Raw genomic sequence first — 23619 nt, 5'->3', positions numbered from 1 at the left:
ATAGATAAACCTGATTGATTTTGTACGTCTTTTCTGAATGTTCCAGTAGGACAAGTGAGCATGCAGACATAATTATTTTTCCAAGGTCTCATTCTTTGGAACTGTACTGCTACAGTGCAAGCAGATGCCAAGACACAAAGAGAAGAGAGGCAGCTCCTGTTCTGGAGCATGCATTTACCAGGCACAAACTGGCAGAATAGACTTCACAAGGAAACAGCTTGGAAAGAGCTGGGAGTCACGGCATACCATGTTTTGAACTGCTCTTACAGCAATTTCTCAACAACCTTTCGACAGCAAGAACTGCAGAAGCCATACATGAGAATGGCTGCCAAAATGCCTTTACAAATGAGAAGACAAAAAGCTGATTTAGAGACCTTGATATTTGTTGTGATAGAAATATCACTAGTACCAGGTAAGAGTCACTCTACTTTCAGTGAAAAGGATTTTTGACTCTACAAGATTTTTCTGAACACAGAACACATAAAAAATGCAAATAGCCATGTAACACCAAGATATAAACCCTGACAATATTCTCTTCTCTTCTCCATTTTTAACTAGACTGTGAAAATGCAAACCATCCATTTTGTGCACTGGTCAAACCTCAGCCACGAGAGCTTACCTGTGCACATTTGCAAATTCCAGCAGGATCTCAGCGCTGCAATTTTTATGCCCATAATGAAAGAAGTGCTTCTCACTTTGAACTAGTTTTTTGTAAGACTCCTGTAACATATGTGGCAACTGCCAAGGCTCAGCATTAACTGTCATAGAATGTATCTGAATAATTGTTTTCCTAGAAATAGAAATTCAGGACAAGACAGCAGTCAGAAAGCACAGGCTGTGTTTGAGAACAGACATATTTCTCTCTGTTCTCCTTGAAATTGTAAGAAATCTAGGAAAAGTCTCTTTCTTCTACGAGTCTGTGGCCTAAAATTACAGAAGGTCTTGGAAAAAAAATCATAATTCTGTATTTTCAGAGTAGAATAGAGGTGTCACTTATACCATGCATCTCATTATTCAAACTGCCTAGGCCTAATCTGTTGAACTGAGAAGACTAAGAGGCTCCCCCTTCTAACCCCAAAGTTCACATTTCTGTAAATCAAGGAGGTGTAGGTGTTACATACTTATATCCTTTTACCAACACAGTTTAACCTCTCTGTGCTTGGATTTTCTTGTTTAGTTTTACCATAAGAAGACTTCTTGGGTTATGGTGAGAAGCAGGTCCATGCTGCAGACTACAGTGGTGTTGTGGGAGGATCTGTGCAAACAGGCACCCCTGCACAGGCAGGGGAATCTTGCTCTGTAGGGCAAACTGCACCACAAACTATGCACAAGAGGTTGTGGTATCTGAACTGGCTTATCCACAGAATGTGCCCTACAGAAATAAAGATGAATGGTTGTGTCGGTGTGAGCTGAAATTCCCCCACCACCACCAAGTAACCGGGCTAGCCCAGTCTGGAAGCAAATGAAGGCTGTATTTACAAGCAGAGTCTACAGTCTATGATGAAATGCAATGAATATGTACAAATATACAAAATTCACAACATTTACAAATATATACAATCAACAGAAAAGCACAACCGATCTCCCTTTGCTTCCCCCCAAGGGGACCCTCCCAAAGGGGCCTCTCTCTCCCAGGAGCTTCTCCCCAGACCCCCCTGGACAGAGAAGCAGAGTTAGTTAAGCAGAAAGTTGTTAACTTAGCTGCCAAGGTCAGTACGTGTTATCTTCAGCCAGAAGAGAAGAAGAAACAGCAGCCAGACAGCCCAGCAACTGCCCCGACTGCAGAACGCAGAATGTGCAGAGTGCCTACTTTGTTTTGGGTAATAGTTCTTAAACACTTCCATTGGATAGATAGAAATGTTTAGAACAATCAGTATTTTGCTTTCTTACACCCAATAGTGACTTATTTGCACTCTTTCACTTTCTCTGTTCTGAACTTTGCAAGGAAAAATTAAAAAGACAGTTTCAAACCATCACAGTCCACCCCTTCTAAACAATTCCATTGGCTGCTACTACCATTTATCTAATCTAAAATAATATCTACAACAATAGGTGAATAAACATCATAGTCCATTCCGGCTATCTCAGATGTAGATGATTCACAGGAAAAACAGCAAACAGCTTGTTTCCTTGCAGATGGAGTAAAGAAAGGAACAGGGACTCTCAGGTGACTCAGGGCTCTCAGGGTTCATGCACCGTAGATCTCATGGTCTCTCCTCTTGGGCGCGATGCTGTATCTGTGCAACACTCTGAATTTAACCTCTCTCAGCCAAAGTTAGATTTCTTTGTGGAATACACTGAATTTCACCATTTTCTTGCATCACCCAATAGGTGTGACCAGGACCTTCAGCAGAAACCACCCCTCGGACAGGTTTGGCCTCTCCTGAAGGAGAAAATACCCAAACAGTTTTGCCTAACAGATTCTTTTCTCTGATAACAGGGACTCTATCACCTTCCTCCTTTCGCAACAAATCTGATTGGTCAGGTCCAGCTCGATTCACTGAACCTCTGCTATTCACTAACCGGGTTGCTTGTGCTAAATGTTTCTCCCAGTTTTTCAAAGATCTATCCCCCATGGCTTTGAGAGTGGTTTTCAGCAAACTGTTGTAGCGTTCGATCTTCCCTGCAGCTGGTGCATAGTAGGGAATGTAGAATATCCACTCGATGCCGTGCTCTTTGGCCCAGTTTTTTACAAGATTGTTCTTGAAATGAGTTCCATTGTCTGACTCAATCCTCTCAATCCACAGGATTTGTCTTTCCAGACCAAGAATGGTGTTATGTGCAGTTGCACGAGGAACTGGATAAGTTTCCAGCCATCCAGTGCTTGCCTCTACCATAGTCAGCACATATTGCTTACCAGATCGAGAACAAGGTAGAGTGATGTAGTCAATCTGCCAGGCTTCACCATACTTGTACTTGGACCATCGGTCACCGTACCACAAGGGCTTGATCCGCTTTGCCTGCTTAATAGCAGCACAAATGTCACAGTCATGGATGACTTGTGTGATAGCATCCATGGAAATGTCAATGGATCTGTCACGAGCCCATCGGTAGGTTGCATCTCTGCCTTGATGTCCTGACGAGTCATGGGCCCACCGAGCTAAGAACAGCTCACCTCGGTGTTTCCAGGCAAGATCAGGATCAGGATCAGAGTTTGTGTCCACTGGGAAACTCTTGCAGCTAGATCTGCCTGATGGTTGTGTTGTTGTTCTTCAGTAGCTTTGCTCTTAGGAATGTGAGCATCGATGTGTCTCACTTTCACTGGGATTCTCTCAATGCGAGCAGCAATGTCTTGCCACAGATCTGCAGCCCAGATAAGCTTTCCTTTCCTCTGCCAGCCATTCTTCTTCCAGTCTTTCAGCCAACCCCACAAGGCATTGGCTACCATCCATGAGTCGGTGTAGAGATAAAGCTTTGGCCATCTCTCACGTTCAGCTACATTAAGAGCTAGCTGGACAGCTTTTACCTCTGCAAATTGACTGGATTCTCCTTCTCTATCTCTCGCTTCTGCAACTCTGCGCATTGGGCTCCACACTGCAGATTTCCATCTCCACTTGTTCCCAACCAGACGACAGGAACCGTCTGTGAACAAAGCATATATCTTTTCATCATCAGACAGATCACTGTAAGGAGGAGCTTCCTCAGCACGAGTTGCTCTCTCCTCTGGAGGTTTTGCACAGCTTGTGCCTTCTGGCCAGTTTGTGATCACCTCCACCAAACCACGCCTTTCGAGATTTCCCATTCGAGCTCTCTGTGTTATCAGAGCCATCCACTTAGACCAGGTAGCATCTGTTGCATGATGTGGTAAAGAACCTTTGCATTTGAACATCCAATTCAGAACTGGCAATCTAGGAGCTAGAAGAAGTTGTGACTCAGTTCCGATCACTTCAGAAGCAGCTTTCACTCCTTCATAAGCAGCTAAAATCTCTTTCTCTGTTGGAGTGTAGTTTGCCTCTGAGCCTCTGTAGCCATGACCCCAGAAACCCAGAGGACGTCCTCGTGTCTCACCTGGAGCTCTTTGCCATAAGCACCAGGTTGGGCCATTGTCACTCGTGGCCGTGTACAGAATGTTCTTCATGTCTGGACCAGTTCGGACAGGTCCCAGACCCATCGCTTGGACTACCTCTCGCTTGATCTGGTCAAAGGCTGCTTGTTGCTCAGGACCCCATTGGAAACTGTTTCTCTTTCGAGTCACATCATATAGAGGTTTCACAATCTGACTGTATCCAGGAATGTGCAGTCTCCAAAATCCCACTATGCCTAAGAAACGCAGAGTTTCTTTCTTGTTGATGGGATTTGCCATGGTGGAGACTCTGTTTATCACATCCATTGGGATGTGACGGCAACCATCTTGCCACCGCACTCCCAGAAACTGGATTTCTCTGGCAGGTCCTTTCACCTTGTCTTGCTTGATAGCGAAACAGGCTTGCAAGAGAATGTCAATGATTTTGTTACCTTTCTCGAAGACTTCTTCAGCAGTCTCACCCCAGACGATGATGTCATCGATAAACTGAATGTGTTCTGGAGCTCCACCTTTCTCCAAAGCATCATGGATCACTGCATGGCACATGGTTGAACTGTGAATCCACCCCTTGGGCAAATGATTGAATGTGTATTGAATGCCTCTCCAGGTGAAAGCAAACTGAGGCCTGCATTCCTCTGCTATGGGAATAGAGAAGAAAGCATTAGCAATGTCTATGGTAGCATACCATTTGGCCTGTTTGGATTCCAGCTCATACTGGAGTTCCATCATGTCTGGTACAGCTGCACTCATAGGTGGAGTTACTTCATTCAAGGCACGGAAATCAACTGTCAGATGCCACTCTCCATTCTGCTTTCTCACAGGCCAGATTGGACTGTTGAAAGGTGAATGAGTTTTGCTGATGACTCTCTGACTCTCCAGCTGACGAATCAAGTTTTGAATGGGCACCAAAGAGTCACGGTTGGTTCTGTATTGTCTGTGATGCACAGTTTGAGAAGCAACCGGCAGCTTTACATCCTCTATCACATGTTGTCCCACAACTGCAGATTCATCTGAAAGCTCAGGTCTAATGGACAACTTCAATTTTCCTCCATCAATTTCTACAGTTGCTATTCCAAAAGCCCATTTGTAACCCTTAGGGTCTTTAAAATGCCCTTCTCTCAGAAAATCAATTCCCAAAATACAAGGTGCATTAGGTCCTGTTACAATAGTATGTTTCTTCCACTGCTTCCCAGTTAAACTTATATCAACCTCTATCTTAAACAACTCTTGAGATCCACCAGTGACTCCCTGAATAGTTATAGATTCTCCCCCTGTGCTGGTTTGAGGCCAGCCAGAACATCTCTTGCCCCGAAAGGGACAAAAGAATGACACACGCAAATGGATTGGAGAATGATGGAAAAGTTTAAATGGAAAAGCAAATTGGTGAAGCTACAGAAAACTACAAACTACAAAGCATAGTGGAAAAGAACATCCTAAAGCATACAGAACCCCCTCACAGAATTCCCAAAAGCTTCCCAATCCTCCCTTCCTCCCACCTGAGGGTCTAACCAATCCCTCAGGGCTCTTCCTTCCCCCCCCCCCCCCACTGCTAGGCAAGTCTCCGGCTGGCCAGGTCTGAGACTGCCCCCCCCCTCCATTCTCCTCCTGGCATTAGGCCTAGACAGGCCTAAGAGGCCTGAGATACCCCCCCCCCCGGCATTACCCGATAAGAGAGGACATCTCCCAGGGGAGCAGAGAGGGAAGAAAGAGGAAGAGGATGACTCTGCAGATGGCTTTATAGGGCGCAGGATTTATGTGTAGAAATACGCCATTTCCTGTGTCCACCCCTAGTGGGTGGGTACCTGGGACACCAGAGGTGTATCTCATGCAGCAGTGGCAGGGGGCACCCAGCCCAAACTGCCACACCCCCTTGATAATTTGATGGTATTATGGTGCACTGAGCTCCTGTGTCAACCAAGGCCCTGTACTTCTGAAATTTTGAAGTGCCAGGCCACTGGATGTACACATCCCAATAGATTCTGTTATCTCCATTATCCCTTATCTTCCCCTGGCGGAAGGCAGGGCACCCCTAATTATGGGGATTACCTCCATATGTACAGCTGGCACAACGTCCAGCATCAGAATTAGGATCACTGTTGGAGCTATAAGAGTTGTTCTGGGAAACTGAGGAAGCGACAGCTACCCTCCTGGTATTGCTACCTCGGGATTTGCCACTCTGCATCTCCCGTAACCTCTTGAAAAGATCAGAAGTTGGTTGACCATCCCATCTGTTCATGTTCTCACCAAACTGATCACGCAGAGTTATCCAGATACTGCCACGTGATTGCTTCTGCTGTCTGTTTTGGCTTGACCTATTCTGGAATGGCCTTCTTGGAGCACGTCTGTTCCTAACAGCTGAAACTTGTATCCATCTGGAGGAAGAGGAATCAGAATCATCCCCCTTCATCAAGTTGGATATGGAGGTTTTAAATTCCTCCTTCATCTCTTTCATGCAATTCTTTATTTCTCCAGACAAAGTTTCAATGGCTGAAACCAAAGAAGTACGTGCAAGACTATCCTCCAATTGCCTCATTTGGTCAGTGAAATGGCCAACAGTAGGAGGCACTCCACCATAATTTCTTGCCACAATTCTGCTTGCCAGAATAGTAGCATAATTAGGAGGAGCAAGCTTAATGAGCTTTTTGGCAAGGCCTGTTCCAACAGGAATTTCATCAGGATTCAGAGTCTTATGATCTCCATACATTATTTCTCTCACAGCAAATTCTCTCAGATGCTTGATTCCCTCATCTATTGTGGTCCAAGGCTTAGGGTTCCATGGTAAATCATCTCTGCTGGGGTACCTCAGCGAGACTGCCAGTAGGAGGTGTGCCCACAGAGAAACTTTACCAATGCACTTGCCTAGATGCCTGTCTATGCCTGTATCCTTTGAGAGCATCCCCAACTGAGAGGCCGACTTGTCGCCTACCACCAGTGCTGGGGCTCCCATATCAAAACACCTGGCTAGCCAAGACAGGACTGGCTCATAATCTCCTCTGATGTAATCCTTCCTCACATGTCTAATTTCCTGTCTGGGTGCATTAGCTGATTGTATGTCATCCTCATCATCCTCATCATCATCATCCTGAGGTCGCTGTCCCCATAATCCTATTGTAATCCTCCGTTGAATTTCCTTGAGTTCAGAGGCTCTGCCAGCAGTTGCTAATCTACCAGGGTCTACATCCTGACCTACATCTCCATCATCCATATGGGGTCTCAAGAGGTCTGCCAGAGTTTTAAGGCTAACCCTCTCTTCCTCACCAGAAGGATCTTTCTTAACAGAGGGACCCTGAGTAGAAGGACCCTCATCTCCATCTGCACCATCTCCTGCAGCATCTGCATCTCCTCCTGCAGCTCCTTTATGCTTTCTGCTTACAGTGGCCACAAAATTTACTGGCTTGGTTTTCACATTCACAGCAGAGTTGGAAGAGCAAGTAGCCTTATATCTTTCTTGACACAGTGCTATCAGTAACCATATGATTATTCCAAGAAGCAAAAAAATTAAGATTAGCACAAGATGTCTAAGGTACCAAAGAACCTCTGTAGTTGTAAGAGGAGTAACAAACTCAAATGTGTCTGCTAGCAGATTCATAGTTGAGTTACCATATCTTCTTAGCCCAATAAGACCACAACAGAATTCACCAACATTCAGTAACTTGTTCTTAACCCAAAGTAATGACTTATATGCCACATATCTCACAATCTTGTCTATCATGCAGGAAACGGCCCATCTGTAGACAATTGCACCGATAATAGATGAAATAGAATGACTCAGAATCCAAAACAGCTTCATTTTTCTTCCTAATCTGAGCAGAAATAAATCATACAAGCAATCAAGCCCCGAGTTGGAGTGCCAAAAATAAAAAGTGTGTCGGTGTGAGCTGAAATTCCCCCACCACCAACAAGTAACCGGGCTAGCCCAGTCTGGAAGCAAATGAAGGCTGTATTTACAAGCAGAGTCTACAGTCTATGATGAAATGCAATGAATATGTACAAATATACAAAATTCACAACATTTACAAATATATACAATCAACAGAAAAGCACAACCGATCTCCCTTTGCTTCCCCCCAAGGGGACCCTCCCAAAGGGGCCTCTCTCTCCCAGGAGCTTCTCCCCAGACCCCCCTGGACAGAGAAGCAGAGTTAGTTAAGCAGAAAGTTGTTAACTTAGCTGCCAAGGTCAGTACGTGTTATCTTCAGCCAGAAGAGAAGAAGAAACTGCAGCCAGACAGCCCAGCAACTGCCCCGACTGCAGAACACAGAATGTGCAGAGTGCCCCACTTTGTTTTGGGTAATAGTTCTTAAACATTTCTATCTATCCAATGGAAGTGTTTAGAACAATCAGTATTTTGCTTTCTTACACCCAATAGTGACTTATTTGCACTCTTTCACTTTCTCTGTTCTGAACTTTGCAAGGAAAAATTTAAAAGACAGTTTCAAACCATCACAATGGTAAAAACCACCATGCATCTGCATTGCAGCTGCATAATAGAGGCTGAGCACTTACCTGGCTTCAAGGCATGCGATTACAAAACCCAACTCCGACTGCCTGTTGGGTCTCTTCACTAAAGCAGATCTGAGCACACTTATAGTGTGTTCCAGTATCTCACAAGCCTGCAGGTGACATCAGAAAGGCATTTAATAAATACATACATACTGTAATGCCTTTCAGGATCTAGAAACAGTATCTGTACAGCTATTTAAAATATTTGTAAGGGAAATGCATGCTAATACTGGAAGTTCTAATCTTTATTAAATATGGAAAATGAACACATTAATGTGAACAGAGAGGCACCACTGCTGCAAAAAAAAGAAGCACCAAACCAAACAAACTTCCTTACCATGCTCTGTCTTCCTTCTTCCTCTCCCTCTAGAACTGCTTCAATTAGACTGAGAGTACTGTTGTACCAAAACTGCTCATTTCCTCCTAGAAGCTGTGCTTTATCAAGGAACACTTTAGCTTGCCTGTGGTTTCTCTCCAGGTTGGCCAATACAGCAAGTAAGTACAAGCACCTTGACAAATCATGAAGGGCCCCCAGTTCCTAGGAAGAAAGGTGTGACCTATATACAAAAGATGTACTACTGCTGTTTCTATTTAACTTTATTCACGTTTCAGACTGAACTTCTGCACAGGCACAGGAATAAGGGGATATTTCCTCAATTGTCTGTACAATTCCTTAGTTACTCCTTTTATTACTTTGTTTTGTTCCAAAAACATAAACAACTTCCTATTAAGGACTTGAAATCTTCCCCTATACTCTGTATTTCTTTGTGCTGCCAAACCTTGTCTGCTAAGCCCTTTTTCTACTATCAGTCAGTCAGTATCTGCTGTCACTTGTATCTGATGAAGAAATGCAGTGAGGGCAGTTTTTTGTGATCTGAGATCTAGATATACTGACACTCCAGTAAACCTACAGTGCTACTTTATGCTAGTTACAAACTACGTACTTCAGGTATCCAAGAGACACATACACAGTATACTAGAGCATACATACAGGGTATTAGTAAGAAATCTTATCATTAAAACCACTGTCCTCCCCAATGTCCTTTGAACTTTTCTCAATGTACAATACTACATCACAAGACACATATTACTGATGTCTTTAAACTTATTATTAGTTGAAATTGTTCATGTACTATTAGTCAAGCTGTTCATGACTCATGACAAAAACACATAGGTAGTTTTTACCTACATAAGAAAAATTATGATGTGGAATAAATAGCAGCATAATTACACTTTTTTAAGTAAAGGATTTATTGCAGTAATTCTGTTTCATATAGCAAAGATGAGACCAATAACGAAGAACAGCAGATGTAGGAAGAACAAATTAAGTTCTTTGTAACAATGAGGTGATGTGGATTTGTTTGGTGGAACATACACTTATTCCAGCTCTACTAGAACTACCTCATAATTTCTGTGTCAATGGCTGCTTATCAAAACACAGTTAGCAGTAGAACCATAACAAAATTCACATTCACATGTCTTCCAAGGTCACTGCAAAGCAGACAAAGATGCTGAGACTACTCTACAGCTGAAATAATCTCCAGACAGTTCCCATAGTTGGACTCAAGTACCACATATTTAAATATATGCCTTATGTGTGTTGAAACTCAACACAGGTTTGGGGTGGAAAGAGGGGAAAGTTTGGGTTTGCAGTTTGATGATGATGATTAGGAATGACTGCATCAAAATGAACATTTTCTGACAGGTTTTATTAATGTTTTCGACATACCTGGGCTGCACCATGGGCCTCTGAAAGCAGAAGTCTTGCCTGTTGATACAAGCCCAGCTGGATCAGCACTTCAGCCTTTTCTATCCACAGGTAAGGGAAAGAAAGTGCACTCAGTCCTTTTCCTGCTATCATATTGAACTCAAAAACCTGAGAAACAAACACCTTCATCAATTTAAAAACTAAACTAGAGGAATATAAATTAATATTAACTATGACATTCTATTCCTGATACATTTCACGGTCCAGCACTATTTCCTTAACTTTGAAATTCAGCGTTGTATTACAGGCCATACACATTTACTGTGAGATTTGGATTTCACAATCTTCAAAAGGCATTGAATTAGTAAGTATGTATTGTAAGATCAGTAACTCTTGTGAAGAAGTTGATTCTTGGTAGTAACTAAAAGAATTAAACAAAGAAACTACTTGCAAGAGCTAAAAGAGGTGACTCAAGAGGGATTAGTAATTAGGAAAGCAGATCTTTTACATGCACAAGAATGGAAAAATATAGAAAGAGCAGAATGATATGATGGAAACAGGGACAGAACTCCCACAATAAAGAGGAAAGTGGAAGTAAGCTTCGAGAATATCAGTAAGGCAATTATCACCCTAAAGAAGAGACAGAACAGCACAGCTGAATATTGGCATCTCTTTAAAACAATGTGTAAGAGGGAGCAAAACAGTATGCAGTGATGTAATGGAGAGAGGAAGAAGATAAAACCAAGACCAAGAACAAACACAGTGGTTGGGGGTTTTTTTGCTTCTCCATCTTTTCTGTTGCTTTGCGTTAGACACAAGCTCCATTTGTAGAAAAAGTAGTTCTACTGTGTACGAATGCAGATTCTATTCTTGCTGTCCCACAACAAAAATTATATGCCAGGCAAACTCAGCTCACTGCCAGCTGATGCCTGTCAGCAGAATTTAAGTAGGATGCGTTTTAGTGACTTTTGTGTCCATTTATTTTTCAAGTATAAAAATATTTAAACCCAAACAAGTATATAAAAAGTGATGAGTGAGTTATTAAAGAAACTGTAGTAGAAACAAAAACCTTTTCACTTGAAGTAAGGATATTCTCATCCCTACTATCACTCAGCTGAGCATTTTCAGAAACTGTTTTTCCATCTTCCATCTTAGTATGAGCTTTCTTTTCTTTTTTCATTGCAATCTCATGCCTACACCTAAATGATAGGAAAGAAAGAGCACATTCAGGGATATTTTACAATTTTTTCATCATGAAATGTTAGTGTGTAAGGAACCTTCTCCCTCTGTGGGAAGTTATAAAACAATGAGGCACAGAATTTTAGGTAACAACTGATACACCAAATCTGTGTTAAGAGATCATGGGGATTGTTTTTCTGGTTTGTTTGGGGGTTGTTTGTTTGTTTGTTTGTTTGTTGGTTTGGGGTTTTTTTCTGTGTGTGTTTTTTGTTGGCTGGTTGCTTTGTTGTTGTTGTTTTGGTCATTCCCCCCAAAACCACTTATCAACTGTAGGGTAAAGCTCTCAACTAAACAGAGCTTCTGTAGTGAAAATACCTACATTGCTTGTTCCAATTCACTAATGTGTGCTTCTCCAGCAGCTTTCTCATGATACAAAGATGCCTGACTCAGTTTTAGGTCTGAACATATCAGGGCAATTCTAAGAATAAAAAGAATCAATGTTTAAGAAACAATCAGAATCATTCATATGCTGCTTCCAACAAACACATTACACATAAAGAGCCTGCACTCCACGTTAGTCAATCCTCCCTTCCTGTGTCATGATTAATATTCTCAATAAGGAAAATTTTTAATGAAATAGGGGAAATAAGCTAGTTGAAATTACCCATTGATAGAGGTTATGAGATAACAAGAACAATTTGAGTTGGATGCTTTATTTTGAAGATCATCTAGTCCAAACCACCTGCACAGGCACAGGCACCCTTCACTAAGGCAGGCTGCTCAAAGCCCTATCCAACTGACCTTGAAGTCCCTTCCGTCAAAGCCACATCTCTACAACACAGTGGCAAAAATGATGCAGTGAAAGTACCAAATTATTCAGAACATGGTCCCACTGCGGTGTGCAAAAAATCCCACCCGTGTGTATGTGCTGAGCTACTCCTTGGTACTGCATAAAGGGTAATGTACCCATGCACACCTGTCTGATCACACACAAAAATCAGGTCACTGATACAAATAAAATACATGAAATAACCCCAAATCTTGCAGAGTCAACAACAGCAACACCTGTCTTGTAATGCAGGAACTCACTAATCAAGTGGCCATCCAGGTGAGCACACATTCATTTGCATACATCAGTAATTATCTATTCTGCAACCTGGGATCAGTTTCACGCAGTATAAAAATAGATGTGTGGCATTTCAAAAACTACTGCAAATCAAGCCAACAATTATTGTTTATAACTGCTCATTGTTATGCAAACATTATGCAACACACTTCAAAAATGCATGAGAGAAAGTCACAGCTCTACAGAAGAGAATGTGCCGACTTGGAGTACTTCATCAGGTTCTTAAGCTAAAGACTATTTCTGATGCAAGATGGAACTCTGCCTCTTGAACACCAAAGAGCTAATACCTTTATAGAGATTTGCTTTTTCAGTTAAGTGACAAAAAGCATTTCAAAAATTATTCACATGAACAAGGCTTGAGTTCAGTCTTGTATGCCTTTCCTTGTGGAGATCATGTTCAGTTAACAGAGAAACTTGGTGGCTTTAATTCCACAGCAAACCAATTAATGAAAATGCTATTAAAATGCATAAAATAGGAAAGAAAAAATAATCATTGCCAATAGGAAACAGTAAGTCACAGAAAGTCTTGTTACATTTTAGTGAACAGATAGTCCGCTCCAACTTCTCTTCTATTGAAAATAAAGGATACAAACCGAAGGTGATAGAGATCAGACAAACTTCTGCATCCCACAACTTCATTAGCAATAACTTCAGCTAGCTGAAAGATGGGAAGAATCAAGTGGGGGCAAAAAATCTTCTGTAGCTCTTTAGATAAAAGGTCCATAAAATACAAAGTGCAAATCTGAAAAGAATTTTATTTTCAATACAGTCAGTATAAACATAATTTTGCAGAGAATAAATTTTAAATTAATATCTTCAGTTCCAAACATCACTAAAACAAAATCAAACAAACAAAAAACAACACAAAACCAACCAACCAAACAAAACCCAACAAACTTTCCAGCTGAAAAAGCAGCTGGGTACACAGAGCAAGCCAGTAAATTAATCCTGTATGTTAAACTCACTTCAGAATACAAAGACAGACCAGCACTTCTTGAGGTATTAATGAAGACTATGACAAGGAAATACTTCTGACAGCTTTTTATTGCACAGACAGAAAACCAAAACTGCAATATAGTTCTCTGCTACTAATTATTTTCCTAGATAATAAATGCTCCAGAATTTTGAGGATTGTACTTACAGGCTTTGGGAAATTGTCCCAGTTAATTCCACAGCTGTTTGTTTTCTCTTTAAAAGTGTCTCTGATTTCCTTGGGACAGTCATAATGAGCCCATTCCTCCACGTTAGCTGGCAAGGTATCCACTGATCCTTTCCCTTTCAGCTTCTCTGTCACAACTGACACTTCAACCTAGGATAACAGAACACTGAGCTAAGATCTTCCACAAAAAGCACCTGCTCAGCACCTCTGAGGTTTGGTGGGGCTGTTGTGACCTGCAGGCTGTGTCTGTGGGGCTGTTGGCTGTCACAACCTGCAGGCTATTTGTTTCACAAAACAGCAGTATTTTGACAAAGGAAAAGTATCTGTGCATTGATGACCTGTCAGGCCCATGCCATCAAGAGTGGCAGACTCAGAGAAACTCTTTCAGGTTATGGCAGTCTTTACAGGAAAGCATCTGAACTATTTCACAGAGGATCCCAGGGAACCATCTCTCAGAGGTGACTGAGCACCACAAGAAAGGGCTCTTACTTGCTGCTCTTTCTTTTTGTCCTTTTTTTTAGGAGCATTTATTGATTGTGCCTTCTGAGGAGCTGTAAGTCGTGAAGACTTTGCAATAGGTCCTGATGCTGACAGTGATACCTAGACAATCAAATAATTAGTCAATTACTGTTAGTACTCAATAGCAATGTTAATTACAGCAAGCCACCATCTACAGCTAGTAACAAGTGTTACATATTGTGACGTGAGAGATTTCTTCAGAAAACCAATATTTCAGAGACTCCTAGATGCTCACATTATTTGGCAAGCATTGAGGAGGATCATGACAATGCAATTCATCAGCTGAACTGTCAAATGATGACATCTTCCCTGTGATAAATACTACTGCTACTTTTTTAACCTGTATGGTTGAAAATTCAATTCCTTTTCTTAACCACTACTCTGGATCACTCAGTCTTCTGTAAGGGATGGTTTCCATGGCAGAGTCATCCACAAGACTGCAGAGCCACTGTTCTTCCTCTGGATTAGTCTTCTATACTGCTACTAGTGAATGTTACATAAAAGAAATGAGAAGATGAACTATTTTTCTCAGGGGAATCAAGAGTAGAATAAAAAATATGAATAAATATAATCCTGGATGCTGCACAATTAGTGAGAATTTTGGATTTAAAAAGTCAGAGGCAGCTGCCTTGGCTTGGATTATTCAGGTGTTCAGAGAACATTTTGGCATCGTCTGCTGAATTATTGAAGTCCTAGCACTTGAGAGCCTGTTTTAGGAACTGACATCTGCACTCAGGTCTGCTTCACTTTGTACTCTAGAAAAAGGTTACGCTGCCCTGTAGTGCTTTCAGTCCTTTAATGCCACATGGTTGTTATTCTTGTTCAGCTGTAAATATGAGTTCTTAGATTGACTATCATTGTCCTACAGATGGCACTGACAGCTGCATAACTCTTACTTGAGAAATCAAAGATTTGTTTGATTCAAAATGCTGTAACAATGAAAGTGTGGTTGGAGAATAATAATCACTGAGCACTGCCTGTCTACCCTGTTTCGCTAAACTTCACAAACTGATCAATTGCATTTAAATGTCACACAATTCCTTCCAGCCCCTCTAACTGAACCTCAGAACTGCCACAAGTTTTCAGTATGAGTTCTGCTACTTCTAAGACTCTTTAACAAATTAAGACCAAACATTTTAGAACCTTTTGCACAAAACATATGAACACAATCCAGAGAAACAACATGCCACTGCTTCTACCCATAACATCTCTTCTCCCTTTTCCTGAAAATTTTCTTGTTTAATCCTTACACACCAGCTATACCAGAAACCTGCCCCCCTAATTCCAAGACACCATGAATTCCATTGCCCTAATGCAATGTAATCCAACATGATGCAAGACAATGCAAGATACCATGACACAACACCACAACACAGCCTGTCTCACACCACCTCACCTGCCAGATCTGGAGGATACAGGCATAGGCCATCAAACAGTGCTGCTGATGAGAAAGGGAACTACAGCCAGAAATTAAAGCCATTAATGTCTGTGCTCGAAACAAAGCTTCCAATTGTTTAATATTGCTCAAATCTTCCAAATTCATTTGGGGCATGGCATCGTTTGATCCAGGGTCTACCCTCAAGTGTTCTGTAGTTAAAAAATTCAGTACATTACTTTTTTCTGTTAAAAAAACCACAGCAATATGCTTGCAGTGAGAATATTTTAAACATGCATTCAAAATTTTAACTTCATTATTTGAAAATGAAAATATTTATGCACACTTTAACTATATCTTATTGAAATCAATCTGCAGGAAAGATAGTCTAATCTCACTCACTTAAGTAGTGTTGTAATCAAACTAGAAAAGTCCTCTTGATCCTAATGCAGTGGTTTCCACAGTGACCAAAGACCATTTCCAAACCAAGAGTAGCCCAGCTGGTCAGCACTCACTTTGGAAACAGAAATGGGCACTTACCAGTGTGGTTAATGGGATCTCATCAGTGCTTACCAATGTCTAAAGGGTGAGGCAGCATCTCACAACTCAGGAATCCCTAGGTAGGACAGGAGCTGTACTTTACTGTAACAAAAGCCTGAGAGCTGGTCCCCATGGTGGGACACAGCATTCACAGATGTACTCAAGCTCACACAGAACAAATGACAGAGAGCGTTGGAGATAACACAGCCAAGCTGGAGCCAGTCCTTGGTTACTTGTGGTAACCAAGCAGTAAATTAAGAATGTCCCTGAAAGATGCTGCTGAGAAATTCCTCTGAAGGGTATGCACCTTTTACATACCTTCTCCTTGTGAGGATGGCACAGAAAATTTCATATGTAGCAAGAGATCTACCACCCAGTCCAGAGGTTTAATGACATCACTGAGGGGAAACTGGTTGCAATATAACCACTGAGCGAATTCCATCAGGTAATCAACTTTCTGCCATTCGTTTTCTTGTTTCTATAAACATAATAAAGGAAGAGTGAATCTATATTTGGTGAGATAAACCATCAAGATTATATTCAGAAGTCCAATATAGTCTTAACAGAAGTAAGAAAGAATAATTTGACAGTAAGCAGTTTTATAGGCATCACACAATCAGTTATGCTAAACAGAAGACTCTACCAGTTAATTCTTTGCTTTAGCAAAACTTCTTGCAGCTGGCTACTTTTAAACATTTTTCTTTGGCAGGACACAGCTGAACTTTTACCGGATACTAAATCCAGCCACACCAAATTTTGCTGCTGAAGAGCAATTTCAAAGTTATAAAAAATAAGGGCCAGTGTACAGTGCCTTCCTGCCAGTTCCATTCTAAACTCTGCAGAATTTGCAAGCCCTTGAGTCACCTGAGAAGCTTTAATTCTATCAGCATTGGAATGTGTGGTGAAACCTGACAAACCTGTACAGCAGTGATGGCATTTTGGAAACAGCTTAACTGTCCAACAGTACTGCTGGAGACTGTCACCAGGTGACGCCACATTTGTGACAAATAATCTTCACTTTCATCTCTCAGTTTCTCAATGTCCATTGTAAGAGTGCATCCCAGTCTTGCCTTCACTGTAACTCTATGCTTAAAAATCAGGCTAGAAAAGACCATACAAATTGCAAGTTACTTGTATCTGTACCTGTAAAGACAACTTTCGTGATTAGAATAGATACTCAAGTTTGCATCACTATAGTAAAATTTACAAAGGGATGTAACAGGGCACATATCTTTGAACTTGGATAAGACTATGTAAACAATAACCTAGAGAATTTGTTTTCATTTAACAAAAATGGGTTTACAGCTAGGAAAAGTAAAGCTTCTGCTCTACAGTCACAGCATCACAGGATCACAGCATGTCAGGGGTTGGAAGGGACCCAAAAAGATCATCAAGTCCACCCCCCCTGCCAGAGCAGGACCATACAATCTAGCTCAGGTTGCAGAGGAATGCATTCAGACAGGCCTCAAAAGTCTCCAGAGAAGGAGACTTCACAACCTCTCTGGGCAGCCTGTTCCAGTGGTCTGTGACCCTTACAGTAAAGAAGTTCCTCCTTGTGTTGAGGTGGAGCCTCCTGTGCTGCAGCTTACATCCATTGCTCCTTGTCCTATCACAGCGAACAAGTGAGCAGAGCCTGTCCCCTCCCTCCTGACCCCCAGCCCTCAGATATTTATAAACATGTATTAAATCCCCTCTAAGTCTTCTCTTTTCCAGAATAAAAAGCCTCAGGTCCCCCAGCCTCTCCTCACCAGGCAGTGCTCCAGTCCCCTAATCATCCGCATAGCCCTCCGCTGGACCTTCTCCAGCAGGTCCCTGCGCCTCCTAAACTGGGGAGCCCAAAACTGAACGCACCACTGAAGATGAGGTCTCACCAGGGCAGAGTAGAGGGGGAGGAGAACCTCCCTGGATCTGCTGGACACACTCTTCTTCATACACCTCAGCCCTTCTTGGCTACAAGGGCACATTGCTGTCCCATGCAGCACTTGTAATCCACCAGGACTCCCAGGTCCCTCTCCAGCAGATCACCTCCCAACCTGTACTGGTGCAGTTTATTATTCCTCCCCAGATGCAGGACTCTGCACTTGTCCTTGTTGAACCTCATTTGGTCCCTCTGTGACCAGCTCTCAGTCTGTCCAAGTCTCGCTGGATGGCCACATAGCCTGCAGCTATTATCAGCCAAGCCTCCCAGTTTGGTGTCATCAGCAAACTTGCTGAGCAGACGCTGTCCCCTCATCAATGTCATTGATGAAGATGGTGAACGTTTCATGCACCTATTTTCTTGGAAAAGTAAGATCCTACACAAGTTTTCTAAGAACTGAACAAATTGATGGTAAGAGGCACTGCCGACCTACATCTTTCTCATGAAACAGACACAATGTGGTTTTCTGCTACAAACCAAAGAACCTACAGCCTGTGTCTTGTCTGAGGCAAAACTTGAATAGCTTCATCCAGGACTTTCAGTGCAGTCTCCCAGTCAGCTTGATCAGCATAGATGTGGAATAATAACCCATATAAGGAGGTTCTTAATGTCAGATCTTCCTCAGCACCTGTGAAGTGTATTCAAATGATTTATTGGTATACTGCAAATTTAGAACCATATTATTACAAAATAATGGTTGGGGTTTTGTCATGATCAGATAAAAGAAGGAAGAACATGCCTGGGAGAAAGCATCCAACTGATAATCCAATACTTTGAAAATCCTTTGTAATCCACTGATGCAAAGGCAACAACTCTTTCTTCTCCTAAAAAGACAAAAAAGAGAATAAAAAGCCTTTTATTTTTCAGTTAATACCTGTCTTTAAGTGTTACTGCACTTCTGTGTCACTTGTAAAGCAGTACCAACTGTTAACCTGCTGCTTAAATAACCACTTCTGCAGGAGATGAGAACCACAGCCACCTCCAGTGCTGTGATACAAACCCAGCACAGCAATAACCTGACTCAGCAACATTCAATATTCATCACCTACATGATTGCAAAGGGATGACCTTTCCAGGTTGCACATGCTGTTCACAAACCACGAGCATCTCATTTCATCCCTGGTTGGATTCTAATTCCTTCCTACTGCCAAAGCACTAAATCATTTGTTACCAAACTGAAGATACGCAAAGCAAAAATTCTTGTCTGCAAGATGAAAATTCCTTTTTGCAAGTAGAAGAGGAATTTGAATCTGCAGATGTGGGGAATCTGAATTCAGTTACACTTTCCTTCTGAGTTTGTGTTTTAAGATCTACTGTCATGCTTTCCTAAGTGACGGGTCTTTTCCTTTATTTTCTGAACACTCCCTTTTGCAAGCTTCACAAAATGAAACGCTACAGCCTTTCAGACAGCAAGGTATTTTGAAGAGAACTCTTGCAAGTTGTGCGATCACCTAAGACCAGAAGAACCACCAGAAGAATGCAGGCAAGAAACTCTGTATGTGCTTATGACAAAAAAGTCACTTTATCCTCATAGCAAAGGCACCTTGAAGTATGCACCCAGAGCTTCAGAACAAACCAAACTTTATCAACAATACCAATCCCTCAGCCAAGCACAATTAACAATACCTACTAGGTATTCTTACCTGTTTATTTTTAGATTCTGCTTTGATTATATTCTTAAGAAATATTTCAGTGGGTTCTTTAAACTGCCCTCTGTCTTGAGGAGATCCTAATAAGGGCAAACATGTATTCCAAAAGTGTCTGGCTGCAAACATTACAAGGGGATAACTTCCAGCTTTTCCTGCAAACCTGCAGAAAGTGAAGTACAACTTAATGAAGGAGAACAATCGTACTTTAGCCAAAATGAGGGATTTTACTTCCCCAAACATGTAGGTTCACCTGATCACCACCTTCACACACAATCTCAGCATGAGCATCATACCAAATTTATTGTCCATCTTCATATATAAAATACCTTCACGTATTCAGCAGAAGCAGCAACAAACAAGAACCATATTGGTGGTTTTACGCTATTGCTGTGGAAATAGAGCTCAAGAGCCTTCATTAAAAAAATAGTAGATATCTACCTGAGGTCTACTCATTGGAATAATCAACATTTTGGCTTCCTGTTATACTAATATCTCATTCTGAGAATACCAACAGAACATAATTATTAAAATGCTACAGATTTTGCAAAGCACAGTCCTGGTTTAACACATGCCTCTGCACTAAGACTGGTTCAGGCATATTCCATGCAGATGTTACCTCTGACCATGATCTGGGTTGTGACACCACACAGTCTTCATGTGAGTGAGCAAAAGCCTTAGTGTTCAGTTCAGAATTAGGGATTGGTGTTATCCCAAAGAACAGTTTCACTGTTTTCAGAAAAGCAGGTTTTGTATGGTGATCTTTGTCACTTTCCTCCAGTTTAATGATTTTTAGAGTCTATATGCTTATGTCTTAACTGGCCTTATTGCATCCTAGATTTTTGCTCACCACTTGTCTCCCTTTCAGAGTATCTGGAGCTATATTTATAGATACATGCTCAGTCCTCCCTGAAACAGTGCTTGTCACAAAAGACAGACAGCTTCATCCCCAACACAACATCCTCTTACAGCTCTGTTACACAGATAGTTGTGCTGGTTTGGGGCCAGACAGATTGTCTCTTGACCCGAAAGGGACAAAAGAATGAGACTCACACAAACGGATTGGAGAGTGATGGAAAGTTTAAACGGAAAAGCAATTGGTGAAGCTACAGAGAACTACAAACTACAAAGCATAGTGACAAAGAGTATCCCAAAGTGTACAGAACCCCTCACAGAATTCCCAGAGGCTTCCCAATCCTTCCCTTCTTCCCACCTGAGGGTAAACCCAAACCCCCAGGGCTCTTTCTTCCCCCTCCCGCTGCTAGGCAAGTCTCAGGCTGGCCAGGTCTGAGACTGCCCCCCGCTCCATTCTCCTCCTGGCATTAGGCCTAGACAGGCCTAAGAGGCCTTGAGGATACTCCCCCGGCATTACCCGATAAGAGAGGACATCTCCCAGGGGAGCAGAGAGGGAAGAAAGAGGAAGAGAATGACTCTGCAGATGGCTTTATAGGGCGCAGGACTTATGGGTAGAAATACGTCATTTCCTGTGTCCACCCCTGTGGGTGGGCACCCAGGACACCAGAGGTGTATCTCATGCGGCCGTGGCAGGGGGCACCCAGCCTAAACTGCCACACTAGTCTAACCCCACTCACCACTATCCAACATTTTACAGTTACAGATGGAGCCACCACATCTCCATCTGCTTAGAGCTCTAGTTGCCTGCTGCCGCTCGTTCACTTGTTCCTCCAAAGAGCAAAGCATTCCTACTGAATTCATGCCTTCAGCACCTTCTCCTGCCTATTTATTTTTTAAAGCAATCTTTCCACTTTGGGTTCCTGACACACAGTTCACAATACTAATACAATGCTCTACAACAGCAGAGGCTGAGGACTGGGTGCCTGATGAGCAGGTCCAGAGAAAAGGACCTGGAGATCTTGGTGGATAGCAAGCAATCAGTGGCAAGAACAGCCAAGCACATCCTGGGCTCTGTAAACAGGAACTGACAATAGATCAAGGGAATTGATATCATTTGATATCATTGATTATCAAATGATTGCCTAGAATTGATATCTAGTCAGCACTCCACACTGAGACAACACCATTCAGTTTCACCACCCAACACTGTGGCATCCAGGCCACCCAACACCTGCTGCACATGGATGAACTGCAACAAGCTCGGTGGAAGACCACCAAGATGATCCAGGCACTGGAGCACTTGCCTTAAGAAGAGAGTCTGAGAGTACAGAGTTAGTTCAGTTGGAGAAGAGCTTGCTTTGGGAGGGTTGAGGGTGGGAAGTTTCTTAATAACCTAGCAAAGTTACTGAGAAGCAGTCGCCAGGATTTTCACAGTGAACGGAAGCACATGTAACAACACGTGTAAGTTGAAATAAGAAAGGTTCAGAGTGGGTATAAGCAGAAGCATTTTCCCCATGAGTACAGTCAAGCAGTGAAGCAGGTTACTCACAGAGTTGTGCAGCCTCCATTCATGGAGGTTTTCAAGACCAGACTGGATAAAGCCCTCAGCTGGCCCTAGTCTGAGAAGAAGTTTGGAGTAGAGTCCTTTTGAAGTTCGGACTAGAGTCCTTTTGAAGTTCCTTCCAACCAGATTTTCTTATGATCCTACAACATTACAAGATCAGCTATGTCGAAAATACTTGATAAATCTACTCAGGTGTAAAAATCTGTCAAATCCTTAGTTAGTATCAGTCTTGGGAGAGAATAAATTGATCCTCCAAATCTGTAAATCAAATTTTAGGTCTGTTTTATGTTAGTCCTCTCCTAAAATAAAACATACCTGGCACTCTGGACAAAGGCTTCTGATGCTTCCACACACACATGTTTTCTTCCAGAGGAATTTTCCATTATACTCTTTCCTTGTATACAGGCAGCGATGCTTAACATTTCTTGTCTTGCCGTGTTTCCAGGCCTGAATAAAGGCAAATAGTTCAAGAAGTGCTAGACTTGCAGTCCAAGATCATGACAGTTCCTAGCAATGACACTTTCAAGTTGTTATTTAATAGCTTCAGAAGGTACAAATGCTTCTTCTGACTTTTTACATCAGAAAATATAAAAAAAATGGAGTATTGTGAAAATATATCAGAAATGCAGTATCTTTTCAACAGCTCTAATGAAAACAACAATGAATTGGATTTTTTTTAAAATCATCTACATTTAGCAAGGGGAGAAAACACATTTGGAGTTTTTTGAAACTTTCTTTTGGAATTGGTCTCATTTATGATTGGTAAGGTATGCACAGGGCTGTGGAGAAATTGATTTGGTTCATGTTCTACTATTTTTAAAAGAAAAGAATGTATATTTCAGTCCCAGCAGTTAATCAGTTAAAAATAAATAAATGAATTTGATATCTTTTGTTAACAGCGATGTTGTAAGAAAAGAAGTAATACACTTTGCAAGGTGTTTGTTTAGTTTCCTAGTTACAACGTGCAGCTACAAACAGGACTGTAAACATTCCAGTCGGCCTCGTTCCTACCTTGTGAACACTCTGCTGCAGTTACGTCTTGTGTCCACCAGAGGACACCAGTGCGCCACAGCGCAAAAACAAGAGCAGAGTTAAAAACAAGGGTCTCTCCCTTTTTGGTCCCCTAGCTGTGCTTCGCCATAGGGAGCTAAGTTTATATTCCATTTCTCTGGAAACAGCACTGGTAATCGACTGCATTTCTCTGCCAGAGAATCAAAGACTATCATTGATTAGCTTGCAGACTGCTACAGAATCACAGAACCAAAGAATAACGTTAGGGGTTGGAAGGGACCTTGAAAACTCATCCAGTCCAAGCCCCTGTCAGAGCAGGATCACCTAGAGCAGGTCACACTGGAACACATCCAGGTGGGTCTTGAATATCTCCAGAAAGGGAGACTCCACAGCCCCCCTGGGCAGCCTGTTCCAGTGTTCTGTCACCCTCACAGTGAAAAACTTTTCCCTCCTATTTCCATGGAACTTCCTATGCCTCAGCTTCCACCCTTG

The 23619-nt window shown here is 42.0% G+C and overlaps 1 protein-coding gene across 1 annotated transcript in view; it reads right to left on the bottom strand.

Moving 5' to 3' along the window:
- CFAP46 (cilia and flagella associated protein 46) overlaps positions 1-23619 on the bottom strand; it is a 66738-nt gene that overhangs the window by 17690 nt on the left and 25429 nt on the right. Inside the window, exons 23-37 of the mRNA XM_054382303.1 lie at positions 22432-22563; positions 19695-19860; positions 18791-18875; positions 18541-18679; positions 17051-17234; positions 16452-16611; positions 15615-15805; positions 14189-14299; positions 13682-13849; positions 13134-13282; positions 11794-11892; positions 11305-11434; positions 10257-10403; positions 8865-9065; positions 8531-8637 (exon numbers count right to left, since the gene is read on the bottom strand). Of these exons, the coding sequence (XP_054238278.1) occupies positions 8531-8637; positions 8865-9065; positions 10257-10403; positions 11305-11434; positions 11794-11892; positions 13134-13282; positions 13682-13849; positions 14189-14299; positions 15615-15805; positions 16452-16611; positions 17051-17234; positions 18541-18679; positions 18791-18875; positions 19695-19860; positions 22432-22563 (2169 nt within the window). The remainder of the gene's footprint in view (positions 1-8530; positions 8638-8864; positions 9066-10256; positions 10404-11304; positions 11435-11793; positions 11893-13133; positions 13283-13681; positions 13850-14188; positions 14300-15614; positions 15806-16451; positions 16612-17050; positions 17235-18540; positions 18680-18790; positions 18876-19694; positions 19861-22431; positions 22564-23619) is intronic.

Source organism: Indicator indicator, chromosome 7 (genome assembly GCF_027791375.1).
Source record: "Indicator indicator isolate 239-I01 chromosome 7, UM_Iind_1.1, whole genome shotgun sequence".
Classification (NCBI taxonomy): Eukaryota; Metazoa; Chordata; class Aves; order Piciformes; family Indicatoridae; genus Indicator; species Indicator indicator.
The sequence above is the reverse complement of the archived record's forward strand: the minus strand, read 5'-3'. Positions and strand labels throughout refer to the sequence as shown.